General features: G+C 49.1%; 1 protein-coding gene across 3 annotated transcripts in view; it reads left to right on the top strand.

Annotated features, from left to right (window-relative positions):
• The first annotated feature begins 6,962 nt into the window (after positions 1 to 6,962).
• Por (cytochrome p450 oxidoreductase) overlaps positions 6,963 to 21,737 on the top strand; it is a 45,243-nt gene continuing 30,468 nt past the window's right edge. Inside the window, exon 1 of one of the 3 annotated variants that reach the window (XM_070033652.1) lies at positions 6,963 to 7,057. Coding sequence is in view for 1 of the 3 variants with exons in the window: in XM_070033650.1 (XP_069889751.1) it covers positions 7,168 to 7,416 (249 nt within the window). In the remaining 2 variants the exon portion in view is untranslated. Of the gene's footprint in view, positions 7,058 to 7,166; positions 7,417 to 21,737 lie in introns of those variants that run through there. The other 2 variants (XM_070033651.1, XM_070033650.1) reach the window with 2 other exon arrangements.

Raw genomic sequence — 21,737 nt, 5'->3', positions numbered from 1 at the left:
CCATGTAATTGTAACCCCTCTGTATGGTACTTTCACAATTAAAAAAAAAAAAAAGTACATTTCTGCTGGGTGCTGGTGGCTCACACCTGTAATTCTAGCTACTCAGGAGGCTGAGATCTGAGGATTGTGGTTCAAAGCCAGTCCAGGCAGGAAAGATCATAAGACTTATCTCCAATAAACCACCAGAAAACCAGAAGTGGCACTATGGCTCAGGTGGTAGAGCATTCACTTTGAGCTGAAGAGCTGAGGGACAGTGCCCAGGTCCAGAGTTCAAGCTCCACAACCGACCAAAAAAAAAAAAAAAAAAAAAAAAGGAATTTTCTGAGTGGTCGTGTAGAGTTTCCTGCCTGGGCTGGCTTTAAACCATGATCCTCAGATCTCAGCCTCCTGAGTAGCTAGGATTACAGGCATGAGCCACTGGTGCCTGGCTTTTTTTTTTTTTTTTTTGGTCGGTTGTGGGGCCTGGACTCTGGGCCTGTGTACTGTCCCTCACTTCTTCAACTCAAGGCTAGTGCTCTACTGCTTGAGCCACAGCACCACTTCTGACTTTTTCTGCTTATGTGGGGCTGAGGAATTGAACCCAGGGCCTCATATATGTAAAGCAAGCACTCTACCACTGAGCCCACCTTCCTAGCCCTCCCCCCTTTTTTTTGCCAGTCCTTGTGATTTAACTCAGGGCCTTGGCACTGTCCCTGAGCTGCTTTTGCTCAAGGCTAGCGCTCTCCCACTTGAGCCACAGCACCACGTCCAGCTTTTTGTGTTTATGTGGTACTGAGGAATTGAACCCAGGGCTTCATGTACACTAGGCAAGCACTCTACCAATGAGCTACATTCCAGGCCTATATAGTTCATTTTAAATTAGTGTCTACAGTTGATAGACATGTTTGAGATAGGATCTTGTAACTGTTCTGCTCTGGCTGGCCTCAAACCATGATCCTTCTGCTTTCAGTCTCCTAAGCATCTAGGACCACTGACCTGAACCAGCAGTTCCTGGATGTTGAAATACTATGCTGCTTTATGTAAGAGACCTGGGTATCCTAGGTTTTGGCATCCATGGGGGTGGGACAGTGTCCTTGACTGAATCCTTCAACGTTAGCCAGGGTTGACTAGATACGAAAATCACAAGTCAGAACACTCTCTTGCTACAAACCCACCTACTATTTTGTTTTGCCAGTAGTGGGGTTTGAACTTGAGACCTTGGGCTTTCTATGCAGGTGCTCTACCAGTTGAGATCTGTTGCCACCTCTTTATACTTCAGGTTATTTTTCATATAGGTTCTCATGCTTTTTGCCTAAACTGGCCTTGGATCTCAATCCTTCTATTCATGTCTCCCAAGTAGCTGGGATTATAGGCATGTCCCACTATGCCCAGCTTTCATATTCTTTTCTTTTAAGGGGCCCTCAGTATGCACCAGCCTATGAGAATAAGAGACTCTCACCCCCCATGCCTGATCCATTCCCAACCTGGCTGGTTGGTAAAGATAAAGGATTGGTGTATGCTATCTGCCACCTTTGCCAATGGGCAAAGGTGGGTGTTAGATCCAGGGAAGGTGAGTAAGACAGATGTTCTCCTATCAGATTGACTTTAACATAATCCTATAATCTCAGCTAAGGGGCGTTAGGCACTTGTAACATAAAATACAAAATATGAGCCACAGATGTGGCTCTACTCAGCCCACTCAGTCTCAGGGGCTGGGAATGTATGTGGCTTAGTGGTAGAGTGCTTGCTTAGCATGCATGAAGCCCTGGGTTCCTCAGTACCACATACACAGAAAGAGCTGGAAGTAGCACCGTGGTTCAAGTGGTAGAATGCTAGCGCCTTGAGCAAGAGAAGTTCAGGGACAGTGCCCAGGCCCCGAATTCAAGTCCCAGGACTGTCAAAAAAGAAAATTAAAAAATAAATAAAAAGGGAGCCTTGGTTTGCTAGAGATCAAGCAATGGTGATAGGTCATTACCTCCTCACTGGATCAGAGAGATAGCTAACCCTTCCTCTATGAGAATCCCATCCCCTAGAGACCTTCAGCAAATCTGCACACTACTGCCTCAGTTTCCTCAGCTGTACCCTGGGAGCCACAGTGGAGGCCCAGGACAGCTTCCACCCCCTTCCTTCCACTGCTGCCCAGGGCCTGGTCAGTGAGTCTCCCCAGTCACCATGGCAACAGCCAGAGCTGGCCCAGAAATCAGGGGTGGGGATGGGGAACAGTGCTCTGGCACTGGCTTTGTCATATTGGCAAGAGGAAGGCAAAGGTCCTGGCCATGTGGCACGTGGATACAAACGTGGGGAGGGAGGGAAGGAAGGGAGGGGAGTGAAGGCTGGGTGTGGCTTTCCCAGTAACCCCTCTCCCCCAGGACATCTTCCCGTTTCTTTTGAAGCCAGGTCCCCTTCAGCTTTACATGGGACTGCCAGTGAGCCCCACTGGGGTTGCATCACCCTGAGAGGGCGGGGTGGGGGGAGCCTGGGGGCCATTGGACACCTCTAAACACCTGTTCCTTCCCCCAGTTCCCAGCCCCTCAGAATTTTCTGCAAGATCAAGCAGCAGGGGGGTCTCAGCTTTTCCTACACTGGAAGCAGGGTCTCCTGTGCCAAAGGCCCTGTGTGCACTGTCTGGGTGGCTGGGGTTGCTTTGGTTGCCCTTTGGACAGACTTGGGCCTGAGGAGGAGTGTGTATATGTGTGGGGTAGAGATCTGGGGAAGCGATTTCCACACCCAGGTCGGGCGGTTCACCATCCCGGCCACACACCCTCCCTTCCTCCAGGCTCAGCTTTCTCCCACCTGCTCCCACCGCAGGCCTGGCTCCCACCTCAGGCAGGGCCCAGCCGGTTTGACCATGAATCACCCTGAAGTTGACTTAAAACTTCCAATGCTGCCAGATTTTGGATCTAGTGGCAGAGGTGAAGACAGCCCTCCTTGCTCCCCCCATACCCCCCACATGGTCTGCGCTTTGTACTTCCTTCTGCTTCTGTTCCCTAAGCTGCCCGGCTGGCCTCTCCTCTCAACTACTTCTGGGGATCCCAGCACTGTCTACAGACACAATTGACTGGATCTTGGCCTGGCCCAGGGTGAAACCCCCCCTTCCCTTTCCTCCCCCTGCCCCCCCCTCCATGGCTAAAAGCCTGTATTTATTTTGTCATCTCAGAGCTAGGGAGGGCTAACATGGTGCTTCTGCCAGCTACTCCCAGCTACTCCAGAGGTTGAGGATTGGAAGATTTTGGGCTGAGGTTGGCCCAGGGAAAGTTAGAGTAAGACCTCATCTGAAAGAGAAAACAAAACAAAACAAAAAAAATCCCGAACTAAAAAAATAATAAGGACTGGGCTTAGTGGTAGAGTGCTTGCCTAGCATGCATGAAGCCCTGGATTTGATTCCTCAGTACCACATACACAGAAAAAGCTAGAAGTGGAACTGAGGCTCAAGTAGTACAGCACTAGCCTTGAGCACAGAGAAGGTGAAGGATAGAGCCCAGGCCTCAGGACCAGCAAAAAACTAAAAACAAATAAATAATAAAAGGGCCGGGGGCATGGCTCAAGTGGTAGAGCAATTGTCTAGCAAGCATGCAGCCCTAAATTCAGTCTCTAGTACCTCACTTTATTTTTTCACTTTTATTTTATTTTTGCCAGTCCAGGAGCTTGAACCCAGGGTCTGGGCACTGTCCCTGAGCTTCTTTTGTTCAAAGCTAGCACTCTACCACTTGAGCCACAGCTCAAGGAACTGAACCCAGGGCATGCTAGGCAAGCACTCTATCCACATCCCCACATTCCCAGCCCAACCATTACCTCTTGCTGCCCAAAGTAAGAAACACTGGGCCTCAGGGGCTGGATGGCCCTAGGGAAGCCATACTTTCAGGACAGGAATCCATGTGTTTTTCTAACAATGGCAGGATGGCTAGGATATGGACATATAAACATAGAAAAGTACCAATGTTCCTAGGCAGGCATGGTGGTGCATGCCTGTAATCCCAGCTACTTGGAACCAGATTAAAGACTCTTGGTTTAAGACCTTTCTAGCAAAAACAATTAATTGAGACCCTATTTCAAAAACAAGCTGGGCCAGTTGACACACACCTGGTCCTAGCTACATGGGAGACAGAGATAGGAGTCTCAAAGCAAGAGGCCAGGCCAGGCACAGACAGCTCATGCCTGTAATCTTAGCTACTCAGGAGGCTGAGATCTGAGGTTTGTGATTCGAAGCCAGCCTGTACAGGAAAGTCCATGAGACTCTTATCTCAAATTAACCATCCTGAAACTGGAAGTGGAGCTGTGGCTTAAAGTGATAGAGCACAAAAGCTCAGGAACAGCGCCCAGGCCCTAAAAAAGAAAAAATTAAAAAAGAGGCATAAAGGACTTGGGGGGATTACGATGCAAGTGACAGTGCCTCCCTGGCAAGCTCAGGCCCTAAGTTCAAACCCCAGTACCGCTGGGAAGGTGGCTCAGTGGTAGAGCACTTGCCTTGCATGCATGAGGCCCTGGGTTCCATTCCTCAGCACCACATAAGCAAAAAAGAAAAAACCGGAAGTGGCGCTGTGGCTGAAGTGGTAGAGCGCTAGCCTTGAGCTAAAGGGCTAAGGGACAGCGTCCAGGCCCAGAGTTCAGGCCCCACAACCGGACCAAAAAAAAAAACAACCCAGTACCACTCTCAAAGAATGCAAATATTGTCAAATTCAATAATGCAACTGTAGAGGTTCAAATGTGGCAAGCTAGCAAGGCAGGGGTGCTGTATTGCACATTTGAGATGCTGTCTTCAGCTCATAGACCAAAAACTAAAGGTCCACAGCTGCTGCTTAAATTATCAGGATGAGCAAGAGGAACTAAATTAGGTATATAAATAATTATGTTGGAAGGTGTGGGTAAGGGAGGCGAGCTGTAGTTTCAAGAATCTTGTCACTAGCAGGATCCCAAGAGATAACAAAAACCATCAGGCTGAGCTGGGAAGGTTGCTCAGTGGTACAGTGCTTGCCTCTCATGCATGAAGCCCTGGGTTTGATACCTCAGCACCACATAAACAGGAAAAAAAAAAAAAGCCGGTAGAGGTGCTGTGGCTCAAGTAGTAGAGTGCTAGCTTTGAGCTGAAGAGCTGAGGGACAGCACCAGGCCCAAAGTTAAAGCCCCATGACCAACAAAACAACAACAAACAAAAACAAAAACAAAACCCATTAGGCATAAGACAAAATCAATTGTGAAAAGACTGCTGTATCAATTTGGATATAAGGATGAAAAGAGTCGGGCATCAGTGGCTCATGCCTGTAATCCTAGCTATTCAGGAGGCTGAGATCTGAGGATCATGGTTCAAAGCTAGCCCAGGCAGGAAAGTCTGTGAGACTCTTATCTCCAATAATCTCACAAAACCGGAAGTGGGGCTGTGGTTCAAGTAGGGGAGCACTAGCCTTGAGCTGAAGAGCTCAGGGACAGGGCCAAGACCCAGAGTTCAAGCCCCATGACGAACCAAAAAAAAAAAAAAAAAGTGTGAAGCTGAGAAACAAGTTATCTTGCCCTCTGTGTGTGTGTGTGTGTGTGTGTGTGCGTGCGCGCGCGCGCCTGTGCATGTGCTTGAGTGTGTGTTCTTAGCTTTTTTGCTCAAGGCTAACTAATGCTTTGCCATTTGAGCTGTAGCTCCACTTCTGGTTTTGAGCTGGTTAATTGGAGTTAGGAGTCTCACAGACTTTCCTGTTCTGGCTGGCATTGAACTGAGGCCCTCAAATCTCAGCCTCCTGAATAGCTGGGATTACAGGTGTGAGTCAAGGATGTCCCATGTTACACGTTTCATAGTTTGTTTTGTGAGACAGGGTGTTAAGCAGCTGTTGTTGAACTCAAGATCTTCCTGCCTCAGCCTCCACAGTACTGAGACTAGAAACTTGAACCACCACACCCAGCTCCAAGTTGTGTTTTTTATGTAAGCTAATTTCTCAGTCTCTGCATTTATGACTTTGAAAGTTTGATCATCACTCAGAAAAGTCCTGGAGTTTTTGTACACAATTTTCCCCACGGACTTTTAGTGTTTTTTCCCATCCCTTTCTCCTTTAAAGGAAATCATTTATTAATCTATACAATCTGCTATTGTATGTGTTTTTTTTTTTTTTTTAGTGATAAAGGCCATAAATTAGGGAGGGAAATATCCCTGGCCATGGAGGCCAGGAGAAACTGGAGGTAGTATTGTCAGGTAGCTACTGGGATCATCCAGGTAAAAGGTGAACGCAGGTGGGCCTGGACTAGGCACCGGCAGTAAGAATGATGAGAAGCAGAGATCCAAAGATCAGTTATTGTCTCATGGAGATAAAAGCATAGCACCTGGTGATGCAAAAAAAACACAAAACAACAACAACAACAAAAAAAAACAAAAGATGTGAGAGCCCTGTTAGGATTTCTAGCTTCACACAAGCCAGGATGAGGAGTTGAAGTTAAAATCGTTAGAACCAGCAGAACCTACATGGCAGACAACTAAAGTTAGAAAGGAAGAGAAAGGCCTCGATAGAGCCTGGGGGTCACAAGGTCTCTCTCCAGTCCCCAGGTGGACAGGAGGCCCCTGCCTGAGGCCGATGACTGTGTCAGGCTTGTTGGTCTACAAGGGTCAGGACCGGTTCTTGGACACAGTGCACTGAATTCCGGGGCGTGGAATAATCCTATTATATAATACTGTTTTCACAATATTTGGATGACAGCAGAAGAGGGCAAAGATTAAGATTCCTACTCGGGACAGCCAGACTTTTCAGTTTCCGCGTCCTCGCCCCCCAAACAGCCCTCGCCTTTTCCCCACCCCCCCAAACTTCAAATCCCCACTCGGCAACAGCAGGGTCAGGAGGGTGAACAGCGCGGAGGCCCCGCCCCGGAAAGCGTGTCTGGCAGGAGGGGCGTGGCCTCCCGACCAATAAGGCGGACTGAACCAAGAGCACAGATTCGCTGGTGGGGAGCGGGCTCGCCTCGGGAGCGTGCGCGGCTCTGGTGGGCGGGGCGGCGGCCGCTCTGGCTACGCCCACACCCCCGCCGTCGCGCGGGCAGTGGTAGCGCCTCGGTGGTGCGGGCCTGCGTCCTGCTCAGGTGTCCGGGAGAAGCGGCTCGGCTGTCGGCGGTGAGTGCCGCGGTGCCGGGCACCGGGCGGGTGAGGTTGGGGGTCACGGGTATGGGGGGGGCACTCCGTGGCGCGGGACAGCGTTGCCCGCTGTGACCTGGGGCGCGGAGATGGGCTCTCGTTCCGGGTCGCTGTGCGTTTCCCTCCCCCCGCCCCCCGCTGGCGCGGAAGTCGCAGCGCCCACCTCAGCCCTTCCCCGGTGGCCTTTCCCCTCCCCTCGGATTAACCTCTGGCCGCGATTTGAGGGCCGCGGTTTCCACAGCCCAAGCCCGAGGACCCGGCGTCTGAGGGTTCAGGCTCCAGCCCCCTCCTTCAGACTTAAGCCACTTGAACCTCTCCGAGCCTCAGTTTCCCCATTGGTGAGATGGGGTTCTGGGGGCAGCGAAATCACGGTGGTCACTCGCGTGGCGGGGGAGGGGAGCACTGGGAGCGCGGGCCGGGACCCGAATGGGGCCGCGCAGCATCAGGTGGGCGTCGTCGCGGGCCCCAGGCATCGCCCGGGCACCGTCGCGCTCTCAGGCGGCCTCCGCCTCACTCACCGTTGTCCGGTGACTCCCGTCACTCGTGGGAGCAGCCGCGGGGGGGGGGGAGAGGTCGAGCCTCGGCCGACCTCGGGGCGTCGGAGAGGGGAGCTCAGGACGCTTCGCCTGGGTCTTCAGCTGTGTGCTTCTCAGGGCCGGTCACCGAGTCACAGTTGTGTAAGCTAGTGGCCCCCGTCTTGGGGACTTAGGGACCAACGAAAGCTGCTGCCTCCCCTCTTAGTACCCGGAAGCTGCCAGGTCTTCTTCGCCTTGGGCCTGGCCCAGTTAGAGACTAAGGCCGCCCCAAAGGGAGGCTTCCCTGATTGATGTGGCTGGTCCTGGGTTCGAGTCTCGTCACTTTGGCAGAATACATACTTCCTCTGGGCCTCTGCTTTGTTTTATTTGTAGCCACCCAGACTGCTGCCCCTCTCCGGGAGGGGCAGGCTGAGTTAGGAGGGTTCTGGAGAGTGCTGTTGTGAACTAGAAGAAGGGTTTCATTTCTTTTTTTTTTTTTTTTCTGCTGCCTCTCTTTAAGAGTCCTTCCGTTCCTTTTGATAAAAACGAATGTTTTTGTTGTTTGTTTTTCTCTATGCCAAGACATGGTCTCAGTAGCCCAGGTCAGCCTCAGACTTGTGATCCTCCTGCCTCAGCCTTAAGAGTGCAATCCAGGGATTTCAGGTGTGGGCCATCCTGTCTACCTGAGGGTGACTCTTTACCTGAATGAATATCCTTTGATGGGGGAAATTGATTTTCCCTCTAACCTGACCACTTCATCATCATCAAAAGTGGCCAGAGAAAAGGGTTGTCTGCGAGAGAATGAAATGTTAGCTGCTAATTATGTTCAGTGGTCTTACCTTTCCAAATATCCTCCTGGCTGGCACTTGAAAAATAAAGAGTAGTAGGTAGGCTTGCAGTGGAACAAATCTGGCACTTGGAAATTACAGATTGAGAGTAGCCTGCCTAAGTCAGGCCAGTACAGGTAGCCAGTAGGAGTTTATAAATAGCCACATGATACAAATGTGCCTTTCTTTGATTGAGTTGATGTTCATTTCCTGAAATCTGTGAAAATCAAGACCTATTAAGAAAGTCTTTTGTACTTAGGAGAGAGAACTTCTTTTTTACTTATTTTGCTTTTTGGTGGTAGTAGGCTTTGAACTGGGGACCTTGAGCTTGCTAGGCAGGTGCTCTACCACTGGAGCCACCCTCAGTCTTTGGATCCTAGCACTTGGAAGGCTGAAGCAGGAAGATTTAGAGTTCAAGGCAATCCTGGGATACATATTGAGATCTTGTCTGAATAATAGTATTAGGTCCAGCAGAAGTAACTTTGTACCATCATGTATTGTACTGCATCTTTTCTTTTCTTTCTTTCTTTCTTTTTTTTTTTTTTTTTGTTGGTCATAGGGCTTGAACTCTGTCCCTCAGCTCTTCAGCTCAAGGCTAGTGCTCTACCATTTGAGCCACTGCACCACTTCCAGTTTTCTGAATGGTTTATTGAAGATAAGAGTTTCATGGGCTTTCCTGCCTGGACTGGCTTTGAACCAGGAGCCTCAGATCTCAGCCTCCTGAGTAGCTAGGATTATAGGCCTGAGCCACAGGCACCCGGATGAGTATTTTCTTATAGTAGAAGAAACACAAATGAACATCTAGGAAGACAGGAAGTGCTAGTTCCCTTTATCAGTGTTTTTACACAGGCTATAACACAAAACTTCTTTTCTTCTGTAGTCCTGTTATTTGACATCTAACAGAAATTTAGGCTATGGAGAAGCACTGAACCAGAGGTAACTTACCTGCTCTTAGAATCATTGGCTCCCACCCAGACTTGATTTCTTTGTCAAGAAAGTTGAGAGAGATTCCTGTTCTTCTTGCTACCTGGTATCTGGAGATTACCTTCTTGGGTTTTTTTTTTTTGTTGTTCTTTTTTATTTACCCCCCTGGGATTGGAGTTTGAACTTGGGGGCCTCAAGCTTGCTCAGCTTGTTTGCTAGACTGGTGCCCTACCTGAGCCACAGCTCCAGCCTTGGTTTTTGCTGGTTTTGTTTTGAGATGGAGTCTTATAGACTTTTCTGCATAGGCTGGCTTTGAATTGCTATCCTTCAGATAGCTACAATTACAGGTGCACCCAGCTTGCATTATTTTTTTCCCTCATGTTTTTGTGATGGGGCTGGCTGACCTTAAATTTGTTATGTAGTTCAAGCTCCCTCTGAATCTTGGGATATCCTCCTACCTCAGCCTCCCCTAGTGCTAGGATTACAGGAGCAGCTACTCTACCCTGATAAGAGACTTACTTTTCTTGTCTTTTTTCTTACTTTTCTTGTCTTTTTTCTTACTTTTCTTGACTTTTCTGGTCGTGGGACTTGAACTCTGGGCTTGGGCACTGTCTTTGAGCTCTTCAGCTCAAGGCAAGTACTCTACCACTTGAGCCATAGCACTATTTCTGGTTTTCTGGTGGTTAATTGGAGATAAGAGTCTCATGGACTTTTCTGCTTGGGCTGGCTTTGAACTGCGATCCTCAGATCTCAGCCTCCTGAGTAGCCAGTATTACGGACATGAGCCACCAACACCTGGCTGAGATTTATTTTTCTAGCAGTTGATTCTGCCTGTTCTTGGCAAGGCAAGGTCCCTGTAGAATGACACTTAAAAACACATATTTGGCCCCCAGGGTGTGCCTGTGTGTGGGCTCTGCTTCAGGCCCTTGAGAACTCTGCTAGGGAGGGAAACAAACAAAACTAAACTGTGGCAGAGTGTGCCAAGTTCACTCAAGGTGATAGGTGCTGAGTGCCTCCTAGGCTGAGCCTGCAGTGTGTTCTTGGAACACAATGTGCAGGGGACCACATGGTGGGTACCACCCCCCCACCCCTGCCCCCACCTCTGTCACAAGTGTCCCTGAACACATGCCAATTTTGAGTTGGGTCTTGGTGAGTCCTCTACTTCCAGCTTTTTCCTGGCTAATTGCAGTCTCTTGGATTTGTCCGCCCAGACTGGCTTTATTTTTATTTTTGCCAGTCCTGGGCCTTGAACTCAAGGGCCTGGGCACTGTCCTTGAGCTTCTTTTACTCAAGGCTAGCACTTTACCATTTGAGTCACAGCACCACTTCCAGATTTTTCTTTGTATGTGGTACTGAGGAATTGAGCCCAGGGCTTCATTCATGCTAGGCAAGCACTCTACTACTAAGCCTTATTCCCAGCCTTTGGGCTGGCTTAAAATAGAGATCCTCAGATCTCAGCCTCCTGAATAGCTATGACTACAGGTGTGAGCCTCTGGTGCCAGCTAATAGGATGTTTTAGCACTTGTGTACATTGTGCCATGTTCAACATAGCTGTCTCTAAGTACTTATCATTTCTTTATGGTGACAGTTTTCTTTTTTTTTTTTTTTTTTTTTTTTGTGTCCGGTCGTGGGGCCTGAACTCTGGGCCTGGGTGCTGTCCCTCAGCTCTTCAGCTCAAGGCTAGCACTCTACCATTTGAGCCACAGCGCCACTTCCAGCTTTTTTCTTTTTGCTTATGTGGTGCTGAGGAATCGAACTCAAGGCCTCAGGCATGCAAGGCAAGAGCTCTACCACTGAGCCACCTTCCCAGCCCCTTTGGTGACAGTTTTCATGTCCTGTCTTTGAGCTTTTTGAGAATGTGGTTCATTATTGCTGTCCACCATCCCCTCCACCTGCAGTCATACCTAGCACTCCCCACCCTCAGTTGTTTTCTGTTCTTTTCTTTTTTGGTGGTACCAGGATGGAATCCAGGACTCTTGTATGTACAGCAACTGCTTCTCTATTTGAGCCATGTCCCAGTCCTGTATTCTTTATGTCTAATTTTGGTTTTTAAATAGAGTCTTTAGCTTTTATCGGGGGTAGCCTTAGACCATGAGCCAAGTAGCTGGGATCATAGTAGCCCCTATTTTATTTTATTTTATTTATTTTATGCCAGTACTAGGACTTGAACTCAGATCCTTTGTTTCTTTTGCCCAAGGCTGGCACTTTACCCTTCACTCCACTTCTGGCTTCTTGCTGGTTAATTGGAGATAAGAGTCTCACAGACTTTCTTGCCCAGGCTGGCTTCAAACTGTCATCCTGAGATCTCAGTCTCCTGAGGAGCTATGATTACAGGCATGAGCCACCAGTTCCTGGCCTTATTTCACTTTTAGAGTTGTCTTGGGTAAAAGCAGATCTGAGAATTGTCCTTCTATTGGAGTACTGGGGACTGAGACCCCTCAATCTGTGTATAGTATCTGTCTATAGCTAAGAGAATTGTACACCTGGCTCCACAAATTAGACCAGTACGTAAGGTGCCCCAAACCAGTGCCATTGGCTGTGGTGCTGAGACTGGAGTTCTTCCTGAGCCAGCCTGTGGTAAAAGAGAGTGGGAGAAGCTGGCTTTTGTTCACCTGGCTGTGGCCATACATCATTCACTGACAGGTAAAGTTTCCAGAGCCTGGTCTTATCCTCAGTGCTTTTTCCTGCAGCCCTGTCCCCAGAGTTCAGCCTCCAACCCTCCTCTTCTTGTGGCAATCCCTTGGTGTGTGAGAACACTGTGATCTTGCCACCTTCCCGCTCAAGGTGTAGAGGTGGCACTGATGACTGGATCTGGGCAAAGGTTTGTAGGGTTGGGAGGGAACACATGAACTTCTGCTCTACCTCAGCACACAGGTGCCTATGGGTCACTTGGGGTTATTGTCAACACTGTAAACAGTTCTGTGGTTCTTGAATACACAGGCAATGCATTGATCAATCATGCAAGGTTCTGTGGGTACACACTCCAGGCCTCCAACCCCATCCTGATTGGTGGAGTTGACTTGTTTGTTGTTTGCTTTATGGTTTCAGAACGTTTGTGATCATTGGTGGAAACACACAATGCTGTGTGGATATGTTGGACATGGCCCCTTACGTAATGGGATTTGTGGCCTGGGGGTGTAGCTCTGTGGGAATGCATACCCCTAACCTTGATTTGATCCTCAGCTAATGAAAGGTCATTTAATATCTCACCAACCATGAAAGCCTCACAAATGAGGAGGGCCTGTGCCTCTCCATCTTTGTGGTCTCCAAAGTGCTCTCTTTCTCCCTTCATCCTCAGTACATTAAGTCCTCCCAGTTTCTGTGCTTCCATTCTCTTTCTGCTGTTGGTGGTCTTGGTCAGTCCCTGCCAAGCTCACCCCCATCTGGATTCTTTCTCCCCCTTCCATGGTACCACTGCTAGACTTAACTCACCCCTTTGCAGGGTGTGTGTGTGTGTGTGTGTGTGTGTGTGTGTGTGTGTGTGTGTGTGTGTGTGTGTGTGTGTGTGTGTGTGTGTGTGTGTGTGTGTGTGTGTGTGTGTGTGTGTGTGTGTGTGTGTGTGTGTTTGTGTGTGTGTGTGTGTGTGGCACTGGGGATTGAACCCAAAGCCTCACATGTGCCAAACACACTGTCTAAAACTGCCTTATTCCCCTAGGCTTACTCAATTTCAAATCAACCTCCTGGGCTTCTTTCCTGTGGGCTTCTCAAAGATATAAAGTGGCCAATGATAGAGGTGTGTAGCTAAGCACAGTTGCATACACCTGTAGTCCAAACACTTGGGATGTAGAGGCAGGCAGGTTGTGGTAGCAGGCCGGCCTGGGGCACATAGTGAGACCCTTATCTCAGAAGAAAAGAATAAAGCAGTGAAAGTAGTCTAGGGCTGGGAAGTGTGTCTCAGTAATAAAGTACCTGCTTAGTAAGTATAAAGCCCTGAGTTAAAACCCCAGTACCATCCCCCAAAGGAAAGAGAGTAATACCCTTCTCTGCGGTGGGAATAGAGTTTAAAACTGCCTGGGGATGGAGGAGTTCTTTTATTTTGGAGGACTGTGTCAAGCATGCATGGGCACTCCGTGGGTATTGACTGGATGAGTGAGTGAGTGAACAAATGCCTTCCATCTCAGTTTGCTGATTTTCCTCAGGTGCCAGGTTGGGTTCCATTGCATCTCTGAAGCAGGGGAGGGAGGCTCCAGCTCCCTCCAGTGCCTTCTGCCATCACTAGTTACCTGGCAATGTGGTCATCTTGGCATTGGAGGAGAGAATTCAGTCTTTCTAGATCTTTTCACATCAGTTAAATACATGAATAAGTTTGCCTATTTAAAACATTAGTGATGGCTGGAAATGTGATTTATGTGGTAGGGCATTTGCTTAGCAAGCCAAGGACCTGAGTTCAAACCCTAGTACTACCAAGTAAAGACATAAGTGATGGGCTAGAAACATGGCTTAGTGGTAGCGTGCTTGCCTAGCATACATGAAGCCTTGGGTTCAATTCCTCAGTTTCACATACACAGAAAAAGCTGGAAGTGGCGCTGTGGCTCAAGTGGTAGAGTGCTAGCCTTGAGCAGTGCTAGCCCAGGCTCTGAGTTCAAGCCCCAGAACTGGCAAAAGAAAAAAAAGACACAAGTGAAAGCAAGCAAAGGTGTGTGCCAGCCTTTGAGGCTCTGCGTGGACACAGCAGGCAAGAATGGCTGGCTGCCGGTGGCTTGAGGTGAGCGACAATGGTAATATGCCAGGATGGTAATGTAGTGTGGATGTGACCAGTCTGGGGTTTGAACGAAGCTCTTGTTTTTTTTTTTTTTTTTTGTTGGTCGTGGGGCTTGAACTCTGGACCTGGGCGCTGTCCCTCAGCTCTTCAGCTCAAGGCGAGCGCTCTACCACTTGAGCTACAGCACCACTTCTGGTTTTCTGGTGGTTTATTGGAGATAGGAGTCTCTCGGTCTCTCCTGCCCGGGCTGGCTTTGAACCGTGATCCTCAGATCTCAGCCTCCTGAGTAGCTAGGATTACAGGCGTGAGCCACCAGTGCCCAGCGACTCAGCTGGATTTAAGTCCCCCTCGTTCCCCAGTGAAACGAGCTTCCAGGGGAGTACAAAAAACCAAGAGCAGGACCTTGGGAGGTAAGCCCAGGATTGTCCCCAAAACCTGTCACCAAGGAGGTTGTGAGTGCCAAGTATAGCGCACAGCTTCCTGTGTGTGAGGCCAAGAAGCCTGGCCATTGCACAGCTGAGGTCAGTGGAAGGAAGGAAGGAAGGAAAGGAAGGAAGGAAGGAAGGAAGGAAGGAAGGAAGGAAGGAAGGAAGGAAGGAAGGAAGGCATTCCTCACAAGAAGTGCTTTTCCCCTGGCCCTTCTTTGGGGTTCACTGAGCAAAGCAGTCAGCAGCCTGGAGCTCTGCAAGTCTTTTCAGAGTCCCTCACATGTGCCAGGTTCTCTGCCGGGCTAGGTTCTCTGTGTGTGGACAAGACCAACAACAATGAAAGAGGCCTGGGTGGAAGGAACAAAGGATTGGGCTGGGTGTGGTGGTGCATGTCTGTAATCCCAGCTACTCAGGATGCAGGGTTAGGAGGATCATGGTTAAAGGCCAGTCTGGACAAAATTAACAAAGGGTAAAAAAAAAAATAAAAAAATAAAAAAAAAATTAACGAAGGGTCCTATCTGAAAAACAAAAAGCAAATGGGCTGGAGGAGTGACTCAATTGGTAAGAATAGTGAGGCCTTGAGTTTAAAAGAAGAACAGAGGAATGGCTTCCTTGGACCGCTTGGGCCTGAAACTGGCCTTCAGGCTCAGCTGGTCCCCTCACTATAGGGTCCAGCGTCTGGAGACAGAGAAGAGAGCAAGAAGACAGAGCCCCGGTCCGGTGTAGCAGCAAGGAAGGGTAAGGCCTGGGGATCTGGGACAGGGTATAGGAAGAGGTGCTTTGCCTAAGTAGCAGGTAGCCAGTGCTGGGTGGAGTGCTGGGTGCTTCATACCTCCTGTGTGCTCGTCTTGCCAAGTAGGAAAGCCTGAGTGGCCTTCCTAGCACTTGGTGAGTGCTGTGCTGTGAACAGTACATGAGGACCTGTGGCTCTGGCCCAGGGCATCTTGCTCCTTTAACTCAGCGCAGAAACATTGAGCACCTATGCTGTGCAGGGCCTAGAACATTACAGAGAAGGCAGCAGCAGCCTCACCCTCCATGTGTCCTTCCCCAGGGCCAGTGCTGTTACTGTGGAAGGACTGAGCTAGCAAGCTGCTGGCATTTAAAGAAGCAGGTCCTGTCCCCCATCTTTGCCTTGCTCTGAAAGTGCTGGTAGTTGCCAGTGGCTGGAGCTCCAGGGGGCCCCGTGTGATTCTTGCTTCATATCTGATGTGGGCCAAGTCATCAAACCTTTGTGCCAACTATAGCTTGTCTCTGAGGGTTAGGGTTTGGTGGTTTCTGGTGTTGAATCCAAGGCCTCATCTGCCCGGGGTTACTAGGAGGAAGAGATGAATGAGTAGAGTGTCATATGATAGTGGTTTAATATGTGTCATCATTTCAATAGGTGTGCCTGTCCTGGGGTTTGAACTCAGGACTGGGCACTGTCTCTAAGCCCTTTTGCTCAAGTCTAGCGCTTTACCACTTCAGCCACAGCTCCACTTTTGGCTTTTGGCTGATTAATTGAAGCAAAGAGTCTCACAGACTTTTCTGCCTGGGCTAGTTTTTTTTTTTTTTTGGTCCGGTCATGGGGCCTGAACTCTGGGCCTGGGCACTGCCCCTCAGCTCTTCAGCTCAAGGCTAGCATTCTACCACTTGAGCCACAGCACCACTTCCGGCTTTTTTCTTTTTGCTTATGTGGTGCTGAGGAATCAAACCCGGGGCCTCATGCATGCAAAGCAAGAGCTCTACCACTGAGCCACCTTCCCAGCCCCCTGGGAAGCTTTGAACCATGATCCTCAGGTCTCAGCCTCCTGAGTAGTTAGGATTATATGTGTGAACCGCTGATACCCAGCTCAATGGGTTTCTTTAGAAGAAAATAGGTAACAGGGCACCTAGGAGTGAGGGGGGAGCTGGGGTAGGCCGCTCAGCTGCCCGAGGCCCTGCAGATTCCTTAAGAAGCTCCTGATGTCCAGGGCAGAGGGAGGATGTCCCATGCCAGGTCATTGTGTCTCAGTTGAAGCAAAGCAGGATGGGGCAGGAGGTGCAGGAGGGATGAACCAGCCCTGAGGTTGTTCCTTGGCAAGTTCCCTGAGAACTGGAGTGCACCATGGATCTGAGGAACTTCCTGCAGTGACCTCAGGCTTTGTCAGCATTTGGGAATCTGGTTGACAGGTCAAGAGCTATTGAGTAACCAAGCTCCCTCCCTGACAGCAGCACCTCATTCCCTGAGCAGGCCCCACACCCTGCAGCCGGCAGCTGCTGTTCTGAGTCCTCTAGGACTGAACCTCAGTGATATCTGCCACTGTGGACAGGCATTTAAGAGGGTGTGGCCAGAGCTCAGCCCTCACTGGGTCCTTCTCCAGGGTTTTTTAGTTTGAACAGTGCTGTCATCTCTGGAAGGACTGAGCTGTCAGTCTGCCGGCAGGACAGTCTTTGAAGCCCATACTTAGCCTGCAAGGTGGAGCAAGGTGGAGTGAAAGCAAAGGTGCCAGGCATGCTGACACCCAACCAGCAAGCCGCAGCTGGGCAAAAAGTTAAAGGAGAGGCCCTAAAACTTCCATGTTCTGGGTGTGTCCTCCCAAACATCCCCTCTTGGTAGCTTGGTGCCTGGGGTGGCCACATGGGCAGGTGTAGGCCTTTTAAGAGGGGAAGCTGGTTGGAGGTCCCCAGATCAATTGGGGACCTGTCCCAGGAAGAGACTTTGGGACCCCAGTATCTCTCTGGCCTCCCACATAGAGATGTGTTCTCTTTCTAGCATACGTAACTCTTCCTATCAGAGCTGAGCCTGCTGCCACCATTGTTCCCTGTCTCTTCTTTATAAAGTTAGCCTGCCTCCAGGATCTTGTTGCAGTAACAGAATTGGACTAAGGCACGGGGCTTGGAGCAGCCCCCTCCATGCAGGGGTGCCATATAGTAACATCTCCTACCACCATTGGACCGGAAAGCAGGGTTCTCATGTCCCAGCTTGCCCCTACAGCTTGCCTGCTGCTTGACCGTGTCTGTCCCGGGCAAAAGGAAGCCATCAGCCTAGAGGAACACCGCATGTAGCCTCATGTCTCTATCCTGTGTGTGGGAAGCATGGGAGGGTTTTGTCTCCCTGCCATCGCATATGAGAACGTGGTGGCTTTTTTTTTTTAATTAAAAAAAGGTGATATACAGATGGGGCTGGGAAGGTGGCTCAGTGGTAGAGTGCTTGCTTCGCATGCATGAGACCCTCGGTTTGATTCCTCAGCACCACATAAACAGAAAAAAATAGAAGTGGCTCTGTGGCTCAAGTGGTAGAGTGCTAGCTTTGAACTGAAGAGCTGAGGGACAGTGCCCAGAACCAGAGTTCAAGCCCCACGACCAGAAAAAAAAAAAAATAAATAAAGGTGATATACAGATGGTTTACAGTTACTTGTCAGGTAAAGAGTACATCTTTACATCTTTTTTTTTTTTTTTTTTTGGTTTGTTGGTTGTGGGGCTTGAATCAGGGCCTGGGGGCTGTTTCCGAGCTCAAGGAGCTATTTGGCTCAAGGCTAGTACTCTACCACTTTGAACCATTGTGTGACTTTCAGGTTTTGAATGGTTAATTGGAGAGTCTCTTGGGGCCAGGCACTGGTGGTTCCTGACTAATCCTAGCTACTTAGGAGGCTGAAATCTGAGGATCACCATTTGAAGCCAGTCCAGGCAGAAAAGTGCCCGTGAGGATCAAGTGGTAGAGCACTAACCTTGAACACAAAGGGGCTTAGGGTTTTAAGGATATAATTTTTTTTTAATTGTGAAAATACCATACAGAGGGGTTACAATTGCATGAACAAGGTAATGAGTACATTTCTTATCAAGCATTGTTGCCTCCTCCTTTGTTTCCCCTTCCCATCCTGTCCCCCTCCCCCAAAGTTGTAAAGTTCATTTTCCGAGATAACGATAATATCTTGTACATCTCATTGTTGCAATGGGTCCACCTGTATCCCTCTTTAAACAATTTGTTTTTTCCCTTCCCCTCCACAAATTATACCAAGGAGAAAGTCTTATGGGGACTTTTCTTCCCAGGCTGTCTTTGAATTGTGATCCTTAGATCTCTGCCTCCCAAGTAGTTAGGATTATAGGTGTGGGCCACTGGCACCCAGCTAAGCATACATTTCTTTTTCTTTTCTTTTTCTTTTTCTTTTTTTTTTTTGGGTCCCGTCATGGGGTCTGAACTCTGGGCCTGGGTGCTGTCCCTCAGCTCTTCAGCTCAAGGCTAGCACTCTACCACTTGAGCCACAGCGCAACTTCCGGCTTTTTTTTTTCTGCTTATGTGGTGCTGAGGAATCAAACCCAGGGCCTCATGCATGCAAGGCAAGCGCTCTACCACTGAGCCACCTTCCCAGCCCCAGCATACATTTCTTTTTGGACAGTGTCATCCCTTCCCTTGATCTCTCCCAGTTTTGTGACTTTTTTTTGGGGGGGGTCCAGTCGTGGGGCCTGAACTCTGGGCCTGGGCACTGTCCCTCAGCTCTTCAGCTCAAGGCTAGCGCTCTGCCACTTGAGCCACAGCGCCACTTCCGGCTTTTTACTTTTTGTTTATGTGGTGCTGAGGAATCAAACTCAGGGCCTCAGGCATGCAAGGCAAGTGCTCTACCACTGAGCCACCTTCCCAGCCCCCAGTTTTGTGACTTTTACAGACATCACCATACCCAGCTCTGTCCCACTGGGAGAGATGAAATGCTGTGGATAGAATACCAGGTGACTCCTGCAGATCACGTGACTGTCCATACTCGGGTTGCAGAGGTCACCCAAGGCTTGTGCTCAGTACACATTTGGTTGAGAACAGCCTCTGTAGTGGCTTCATGCCAAGGTGAAACACAGCAGAGCGAGGGCAGGGTTAAAATGGTGCTATTGAAAGCCTCAGCTCCATCTAATCTGGGCTGACCCTGCATAACCCTCATTGGCTCCACCAATTTCTCAGCTTTTTGAGGAGGCCACTTGTTAGAAGAAAGGTATTGACTCTTGAGATTCACTAGTGTTGGGAGTTGAATTCAGGGCCTTGTGCTCGCTGGACAGGTACTCTACCACTGGACCTATCCTTTTGACTGTAATTATCTTTTTTTTGTGTGTGTGTCGGTTTTGGGGCTTGAACTCTGTGCCTGAGTGCTGTCCTTCAGCTCTTCAGCTCAAGGTGAGCACTCTACCACTTGAGCCACAGTGCCATTTCTGGTTTTCTGGTGGTTAATTGGCGATAAGAGTCTCATGGACTTTCCTGCCCAGACTGGCTTTGAACTGTGAGCCAAAGATTTCAGCCTCCTTACTAGCTAGGATTACAGGCATGAGCCACCAGCACTTGGCTTGTAGTTAGTTTTTGAATAGGGTTTCCAATTTGTTCCTGGGCCAGAGTGAACCATGATCTTGCCATTTCTACTTCCCACAGAGCTGGGATGAGAGATGTGCACCACCACACCCAGCTCTCATTGGTTGACTTGGGGTTCTTGCAAAGTGTCCAGTTTGGCCTTGAACATTGATCCTCCTGATCTAGACCTCCCTGGAAGCTTGGATTACAACCGTAAGCCACCACTTCTATCCTAGAAGCACCCTTTTTGCTAAATGTCTCTACCTGCTGCGGGTGAATGGACTAGCACAAGAACCCCTGGGACCATTGTGACCAGAGGTGGTGTCACCCTTCCTTGTCTTGGTAGAAGATGGTAGCTAAGGGAGTCGCAGAAGTGGCAGGCAGGGCCCCTCAGTGCCCTCACAGCTCTCTCTGTGAGTGGCTGTCAGGGGCACTGTCAGTCTCTGAATGTCTCTACATAGGCTAGTTATGAGAACAGAAGGCCAGGACTCATGTAATGCCCCACTTGTTGCTTGGTGTGTGTGTGTGTGGGGGGGGAGAACTTGGTCCCTACTCCTGGCTCTTGGTTAAAGAGCCAAGCCTCACAGTGCAGCTTTGGTCTAGGCAGATCCTGCTTCCCTCACCTGCAGCCCTCAGTTCCCATTAACTTTCACGAAGACCCAGTGCCACGCTTACAGGGAAATGTGTGGCCAAACCTGGGAGCAAACAGTTGGGCCCATGGGAGGTGCTGCAGGGCACAAGGAGGAGACCTCAGGGTAAAGATGCTGATGCTGGGTGTGTTGCTGTTGTTTTAACTTTCTATCTGATCTATTTTCCTTATGTAATTTGGTTTTTAGATTAGTGTTGAGAGTGGAACCTGGGCCTCAGACTTACTAGACATATCATCTCCAGCCCTTCTTGTTTTAACCTTTTTATAGTTAGAGGAAAGCTGCAGAATAGCCCAAGGAACTGTGTGTCGCACCAAGCTTCCATAATGCAAACTTCTTACATAATTGTACTGAAGTGAGCTCTCATGGGAATCAGTGTTATGCAGTGAGATCAACGCCCAGGTGGAGACTACTTTGTTGACCTGGTTTGTAAAGATGGTGAATTCTTTGCCCACTGCTCAACTGTTGTTTTAACAAGAAATCAGCCCTGCTTATATAACCAGACACAAAGACTAGCATTAGGAAGGTAACAAAGGTATATATTACCTAATCAGAAATTTTTTTCAAAGCCAGGCTTGGCAGATCAAGCCTGTAATTCCAGCTACTTGGGAGGCAAAGATCAATAGGATCCTGGTTTAAGGTCACCCTGGACAAAAAGTTTGTAAGACCTCATCTCAGCCAATAAAAGGAAAGCTAGGTGTGGTGGTGCATACCTGTCATCCTGGCTTGACAGGATCAAGGTCCAAGTTGGCCAGAGCATAGTGGGGAAGATCATATCTCAAAAATAGCTGAAGAGGGGCTGTGAAGTAGGCTTAGTGGTAGAGTGCTTGCTTTGCATGCATAAGGCCCTGGATTCCTCAGCACCACATAAGCAGAAAAAGGCAGAAGTGGCGCTGTGGCTCAAGTGGTAGACCCTAGTCTTGAGCTGAAGAGTTGAGAGACAGCGCCCAGGCCCAGAGTTCAGGCCCCGTGACTGACCAAAAAAATAAAATAAAATAGCTGAAGAGCCAGGCACTGGTGACTCACTCCTGTAATCCTAGCTACTCCGGAGGATCATGGTTCAAAGCCATCCTGGGCAGGAAAGTCTGTAAGACTCTTATCTCCAATTAACCACCAGAAAACCAGAAGTGGCACTGTGGCTCAAGTGGTAGAGTGCTCGTCTTAAGCTGAAGAGCTGAGGGAGAGCGCCTAGGCCCAGAGTTCAAGCCCCATGACCAACAAAAAAAAAATAGCTGAAGAATTTATTCAAATTTTGCTAATAATATCTTCTTATCTTCTCTTCCTCTTGTCTCTCCCAGTCCTTCTCTGTCCTTATCTCTCTTTCTTCCTTAC

This window comes from Dipodomys merriami, unplaced genomic scaffold, assembly GCF_024711535.1.
Source record: "Dipodomys merriami isolate MVZ:Mamm:240054 unplaced genomic scaffold, mDipMer1.0.p SCAF_22, whole genome shotgun sequence".
NCBI classification, from domain to species: Eukaryota; Metazoa; Chordata; class Mammalia; order Rodentia; family Heteromyidae; genus Dipodomys; species Dipodomys merriami.
This window is presented reverse-complemented; position numbering and strand designations above follow the sequence as displayed.